The sequence below is a fragment of the Neltuma alba genome, unplaced genomic scaffold, assembly GCF_004799145.2.
Source record: "Neltuma alba isolate B1F8T4 unplaced genomic scaffold, ASM479914v2 tig00003852_pilon, whole genome shotgun sequence".
Taxonomy (NCBI): Eukaryota; Viridiplantae; Streptophyta; class Magnoliopsida; order Fabales; family Fabaceae; genus Neltuma; species Neltuma alba.
Window position 1 is genome coordinate 33,612 of NW_021633447.1, and position 6,700 is coordinate 40,311.

A 6,700-nucleotide genomic window follows, 5' to 3' on the forward strand; every position below is an offset into this window, starting at 1 on the left:
CTAAAACATAAAGGAAATATTTTATAGGGATAAAATTGTAAAGGAGCCTATCCCATCCAGTCCCAGGCCCATATGGGCCCCATTTGGGCCACAACTCTGACTTGTGAAGCTGTTCAGCGTTTTGTGAAGAAAAATGATAAGAATGTGTTCCCAAAAACAAATGATAAGAATGGCCGCGGCGCGCATCTCTCTAACAAACAAAACAACCGCAGGTATCTGGATTTGCGTTTTCAGTGAAGTCGGTGATCGATCGGCTTTCTCTCTGCTTCCATATATTCTTACACGTCGACCTTTCAAACACTCTGTTTCCAGTTCCCACCATAGTCGTTTCTAGTTGAAGTTGCAGCCTTAAGCCAAAATCTTCATAATATAATTTGTGTACAGCATACATTATTGGATTTTCTAGCTGATAAATATGACATGTATATATCAATTCAAACTTCCAATTAAAAAGGAACATGCATATTACTGCTCAGAGTAAAAAGTCATGTTTGTACAGCTTGCTAGTTAGTTTTCACTTTTCAGTTTACCCACACTTTATGTTTCTCTGACACTGTACAAATCATGATGCAGACGACATCTTCAAAAGAAAAAAAATTAACATCAACCAAAAAAGGTCACGGCAACATCTGGATTCTCTTCCTCTTCCTCCTCCTCCTCACGCTGACTTCTCATTTTTCCTGATCAGATGAAGCAACATCTCTTTCTTTATTCTTGTCCACCTTTTCCCCTCCTAATTAACTAGACTTTTGGTTATTAACTTATTTCCTCCTTCTCTCTATGCATAATAATATTGTAATACTGTCGTATCATATGTGAAAATATGATCCCCTATATATGTTTCACACATTTCCCAGCTGCGACTTCCAGTACTACTTCAAGGTCAGGGAATATTGAAAGAAGAACCATCCTGGACAGGAAAATGGGAGATCACTTGAGAATTGCTAGACCTGTGTTGGTTCCCTTGGTCAAAGGACAAGAAAGAAGAACCGTAGAACTCAACAAACCCATTATTACTGCCCTTGTGATGATTATTGGCAGCCTCGTACATGGCCTGGGCTTTGAGTTTTGAAGGAGTGACTGGCTGATCTTTCATGAGCATGGAACCACATTGCCTGGGTTGTGTTTGATAGAAAACCTTGGACACCACTAACTCTCCTTCTTTCTCCTCTTCGTTGTAACCCAGGTGGTACTGGTGCATCACCCAGTTTGTCTTCTCGGGCTTCCTTTGCTTCCCATAGTTTGTGTAAAGCACCAGAATCTTCTTGTACCCTATTAGCTTCCCGCTCAGATACACTGGCCTCGTCTTGCCTGTCTTGTGCCAACGTGTCTCGCTGCCGTCCACGTCATCAGTATGTACCTTCCTCCTTTTCCTTGTTCCTGTCGTGTATGCTTTCGATGGCCTGTGAAAGAAATGGCGGACCAGACCATCTTTGCTTACTCCTGCAGTCAAAGCATATTCAAATTAATTAATGAACAACATTTTTAGCTTGTATCTATTCCACGTGATATTATTAATATACATATATATATATATATATATATATATATATATGGTTTGGTAGTCACTATTAGATGAAATTATCATGAAGGGCTCTTTGACAATAATTGAGAAAAAAAGGTGGAAAAGTACAGAGGTTAGGTGCCTTGTAATAGCAAGGTTGGTTGCAAGGTTTTTATCCCAATATGGAGAGAGAGACATATGTTGTGGGAATAACAGGCGATTAAATGGTCACATCTTCTACACCATGGTGTTTATCAAGGAAAGCGATTCTTTCTCGTTTTCATTTTTAACGCAAGTATAAGAACACCAACTTCAGATATGAGTAGCGTAGACCTCAGAAGGAAAAAGTATAAGCAGAGATAAAAAATTAATCACACCGAACACGGATTGTTTTCGGGAGTTTATTATATTTGATCACTCAATGACCTGGTGACTTTTGACGAGTATAGTAGATGTCATTCTTCCATAACTAGTGTTCATTCAACGAAAGCGCTTCTTTCTCTTGTTTTCATTTTCTCAAGTCTAGAAACCAACTTCTAACGAGCAATTCATTTAATAATAATGAAAAATATTTGTAAAGAACATGAGAGTATACGTAGTTCTAAGACTGAAAAAGTAAAAGGCGGAAATAAGCATGAATCACACAAGCATGGATTGTGGCTAGTTTGTAATTAATTGATTAATGACCTGGTAGCTTCTCAGGATGAGTATAGCAGATTCCATTCTCGCCTTCAAGAGTCGGGATGAACTCATCAATTAATGGATGAAGCTTATGAATATCAGGTCGAACTTTGGCTTCCAAATGTTCAAGAATCTCTTGATCTGTTGGATCAAACTTCACTCCAGCAGGCAGTCCAGGCAAGTCATGGATCCCAGCCTAACAAGTTGAATACATAAAGCTTATTACATCCAAAAAGAAAGCTATTTATCGAAAGAGAAATTAATAACTGATGAGATCATTCAACATTCACGCTACACAAAAAATACACAGAATAAGGAATGATATATATGTGCGCGCGCGTTTATAACAAAGGATTTCTATAAATAGAGGAAGAACCTGTTCGTGGCATCTGATATGATGTCCACAGGAAGGGCATGTTGTAATTAAGCTGTCTTCGCGTTTCTCCACGATGATGTTGCTGTGACTATTTTCTGAGTCATTGCACTGAGTCATTTTCTCGTGATCTTCTAAATATCACACATTCCACTACTCTCTGGATCTGGAGCTATAAAAAATGGAAATAGAGAGAGAGGTAGCGAGAGAAAAAAAGAGAATGATTAAGAGGACATAAAAGTAACAGTAGAGGGGACAAAAAGGGGAAACTTGCCTCTTATAAAGTTTGGCCCCCTCATGCTACTTCATGTTTAGGAGTGGGAAGGAATTAAATTCTCTCTCACTTTTAATCGCTTTAATTGCTTTGCATGAATCACGAAGTGACCTTCCCAACCTCCTTTGCTCTTACGAGAAAGAAGAGGGACGACACAGACACAGATAAAAGACCTAAAAACTAAACAAAGAATGAAACATTAAACAAATGAGCGACAGGGTTAGTTGCAGATATAGAGAATAAAGAAAAAGAAAATAATATAAGCTTGCTTTGATCTCAAGTTAAGTTGTGTGCGCTTTGTATATATATTTGTACGAAAACTTGTAGAAGAATAAATGTAGGTTTTTGTCCTTTGTTACTCTGACTAAAGGCAGCTTTAATGAATTTTCCGAAAAAACAAGACTTGCATCAGATTTTAACTTGAAAAGAAACAAATAAGATATGTGGAAGAGAGTTGAGTGGGATTGGGGCAACCTAATGTATAAAACGCAAGTCACAGAGTAAGAATTTAGGTCCCAAGTCACCCTGGAGTGTAGATAAAGCTAAACGATATAAATACCATAACTGATAATGAGAAAACATATATAGAAGAAGAGAAGGAAAAAAAATATTTAGGCCATATATGTTGAGCCAACCAGAAATTCCATTCCTTCACGTAGACTTTTCATGCATAGCAAGAAACCTCTTTTTCTCTCTCTTGTCGAGTTTATTTCGACAGTCCTGACCTTGATGTCAACAATGGTTCCACGCATATTATCTGTTGCCATATGGTAAAGGAAAACTTAATAATGTGTCAATACTAGGTGAAGGAAAGAGACAACATTTAATTAAGAACCAGAATCCCATATTTCTTTTTTAATCTTCTTCTCCCTTCAGAACATCACCAAACTCTACACGATCTTCCCCATGCCACATGTATGCTTGATCTGTATATATCTACCAAAAAGATTTCGTAATGTCATGAGCTTCACCAAGTTCGGAATAAATCTGTCCCCACATTTCTATTTTTGGTTGCCCATTATTGTTGGGATTAATTTATTGCTGGTGGACATACATTTTTTTCATGCCCAGGCACATAGAAATAAAAATCAGCATTATCAAATGTTTATGAGTTTTTCTCATGTTCAGAAAAAAAGTATCTTCCCTGGAAAATATCCTATATATATATATATATATATATGTTACACAGCGATGCAACAATTTATTGAACATTATCATTTTATGAGAACAACATTAGTAGTATTTTCCAAACCTAAACTGACACATGAGAAGAGATGTTGAAAATGTATAATATTTTAGTAGCAATTACGAAGACAAAGCGTGCTTTAATTTCTATATATCTGTATAATATAATGATCGACGCAGAAGAAGTATATAGATAATGTTTCACTCCACGTAACATAAACTTACTAGTGAATGTATAGGCTGCTGGCAAAATTATATATTGCTATAAGGAGAACGTTGATCATGAATCATGGCTGGAGATGGGACCCATGCATAGAAGAGAGAGTGGTCCACTTTAATCCCCAAAGTTTATGATCTTGTGTGTTCTTCCTAGGAATGGAGATCGAACAACGTCCGTATGATGTAAAGGCACTGACTTATTTAAGGACAGGCTACTTAGGCCCCTATGACTTGCATCATCATATTATCAGCTGGAAAAAAGTGAAAAAGATGGGACAGTTCGAATACTCTTTTTGGCCTTTTTCCATTGTGTCCAAATTCTTCTCCTTTTTTCGCTTAAATTGCAATTAAAATTTCCGATGTGAGAATATGTCATTGATCATTGGAATTTTTTTCCTGAAAGACGTTAAAAACATATATAATGATTGATAAAACTTTGTAACAGTCTGGTCCCAAAAAAAAAAAAACCTATGAAACAAAGTGAATTGTAAGATTGATAAATTAAAGTTGAAAGGCAGGTGTTGGATATAATTATAACTTTAGAGCGCGCATATATATATATATATATATATACACACACACTGTTGATTGTAAATATAAGGCTTATTTATACTATAAAATAGGTTTTGTATTTAAGATCGGAATAGTATATATTCTATTCTATTGTATATATAACTATCAATTATCTCCCAAAAATGGTTGCCTTTACAAATGAACTATGTTGACTTCGGCCGGGAAGAAGTATTTCGAGAATTTGTCTCCGCAGGACAAAATTGACGAAATCATAAATTAATAATGGGTTAAGGTGCACCCAACATCCCGAACTCAGTATCCTAAAATAATTTCGGTGCATCCAGTGTCCCAAACTAATTAAAAACGGTGCATCCATATCGCGGACTAACAAAAAAGTTAAGTTTGACCGTTAGTTGACTGAAAAATCTGACGTAGCGGACACGTAGGCATCTGATGTGTATTATTTTAACAAGTTAAGGTGCACCCAGCACCCTAAACTATTTTTTTAGGTACACCCAGTGTCCTAAAGTAATTTTTGATGCATCCAGTGTCCCAAACTAATTAAAACGGTGCGTCCACATCCCAGGCTAACAGAAAAGTCTCGTTTGACTGTTACCTTGCTGAGACCGAAAAATCCTACATGACGGACACGTAAGCATCTGATGTGTATTATTTTGACTAAAGCTCCCGAGACGAGCCTGGTGGCGGTGGGTGGTGTTTTCTCGGAAGGCGACGACGATGTCGATGGAGTAATCAATGGGAAGTTTACTGTGTTCTATGAGGAGAGAAAAGCAAATGCGAGTGGATGAGGAGTCGACAAAGATGAAGATGGAAGTGTGATGTGACAGCGTTTGGTGGTTTCAAATCGGAGTGATAGAAGAAATGGGATAAAATGTTAAAGGCGAGGATGGGATTGAATGGGTGGTACATGTGCCAGGATTTAAGAGGGTGGATCAGTGGTCTTTCTTTTTTTTAAGTTTAAAAACTGGCAGAAGATAAATGTTAGAGAAGGAGGAGGAAATAAATGAATTTTTAGTCAAAATAATACACATTAGACGCTTGCGTGTCCGTCATGTAGGATTTTTTGGTTAACCTTTAGCTAAATCAACAAGGTAACAGTCAAACGAGACTTTTCTGTTAGCCTGGGATTTGGACGCACCGTTTTAATTAGTTTGGGACACTGGATGCACCAAAAATTACTTTATGACACTGGGCGCACCTGGAAAAATAGTTCAGGGTGTTGGGCGCACCTTAACTCGTTAAAATAATATACATCAGAAACTAATAGTCTCGTCAGTCAGTTGTCTGTCACGTCAGATTTTTGGTCAACTAACAGTCAAACTTAACTTTCTGTTAGCCCGGGATATGGATGCACCGTTTTAATTAGTTTGGGACATAGGACACTGGATGCACCTGGAAAAATAGTTCGGGGTGCTAAGCGCACCTTAACCCATTAATAATCTTTAGGGTTTTAAAGTCTGAATCAACTATCGACTAATTTGCTCAAATAATTAAGACGAAAAAAGTGGGGAGAACATAATTTGAGCGAGCTGTAAAGTCTTGCCTTGTTTGGGATTCCTCACGTCTGGGGCAAGAAAAAAAGAGCTACATTCGATTTTCATTGTTCACTTTGGTTTAGTGTTTGGATTCCTCGCATCTTGGTTATTACACTCCTTCCCATTTTTCTTGTTTAAGGTTTAAGACTTTAAGTACAAAAATTAAGAAATAATATTAATATGTCAAGCTTCCTTTTATTGTGCCTGCTATGTCATTAACTTATTTAGAATTGAAGATAAGGATAAAATTATAGAAATAATTAATAATATATTATCTTGACATTTTTAATTAAAAGGGTAATTTTTAACACATAATAAATAGAAGTAATTTTTTTATTAAAAAATGACAGTGTTAGGGTATATGCTGAGAAACTAATAAGAGGATTATGTAAACA

At 36.7% G+C, this 6,700-nt stretch overlaps 1 protein-coding gene across 3 annotated transcripts; it reads right to left on the minus strand.

Annotated features, from left to right (window-relative positions):
• Positions 1–334: 334 nt before the first annotated feature.
• LOC114742662 (NAC domain-containing protein 73) lies at positions 335–3,841 on the minus strand. 3 transcript variants are annotated; one of them, XM_028930881.1, is made up of 5 exons: positions 3,830–3,841; positions 3,523–3,528; positions 2,562–2,720; positions 2,192–2,381; positions 335–1,443 (listed from the first exon to the last, which is right to left on the minus strand). In XM_028930881.1, the coding sequence occupies exons 3-5, from the start codon at positions 2,676–2,678 to the stop codon at positions 884–886; spliced, it is 867 nt and encodes a 288-aa protein (XP_028786714.1). In that variant the 5' UTR covers positions 2,679–2,720; positions 3,523–3,528; positions 3,830–3,841; the 3' UTR covers positions 335–883. The 3 variants fall into 3 exon arrangements, with proteins under 3 accessions (XP_028786714.1, XP_028786712.1, XP_028786713.1); XM_028930879.1 differs by lacking the exon at positions 3,523–3,528 and having other exon boundaries at positions 2,562–2,724; XM_028930880.1 differs by lacking the exons at positions 3,523–3,528; positions 3,830–3,841 and adding an exon at positions 2,833–3,010 and having other exon boundaries at positions 2,562–2,724.
• Between the last annotated feature and the right edge of the window lie 2,859 nt (positions 3,842–6,700).

Bases quoted from the DNA above. Each gene is read 5' to 3' on its own strand.
- LOC114742662 (XM_028930879.1), bottom strand. From the start codon at position 2,678: ATGACTCAGTGCAATGACTCAGAAAATAGTCACAGCAACATCATCGTG. The intron at 2,382-2,561 runs GTTCTTCCTCTA...TCAACTTGTTAG, and splicing joins ATATCAGATGCCACGAACAG to GCTGGGATCCATGACTTGCC. The intron at 1,444-2,191 runs GTCATTAATCAA...CTTTGACTGCAG, and splicing joins TCATCCTGAGAAGCTACCAG to GAGTAAGCAAAGATGGTCTG.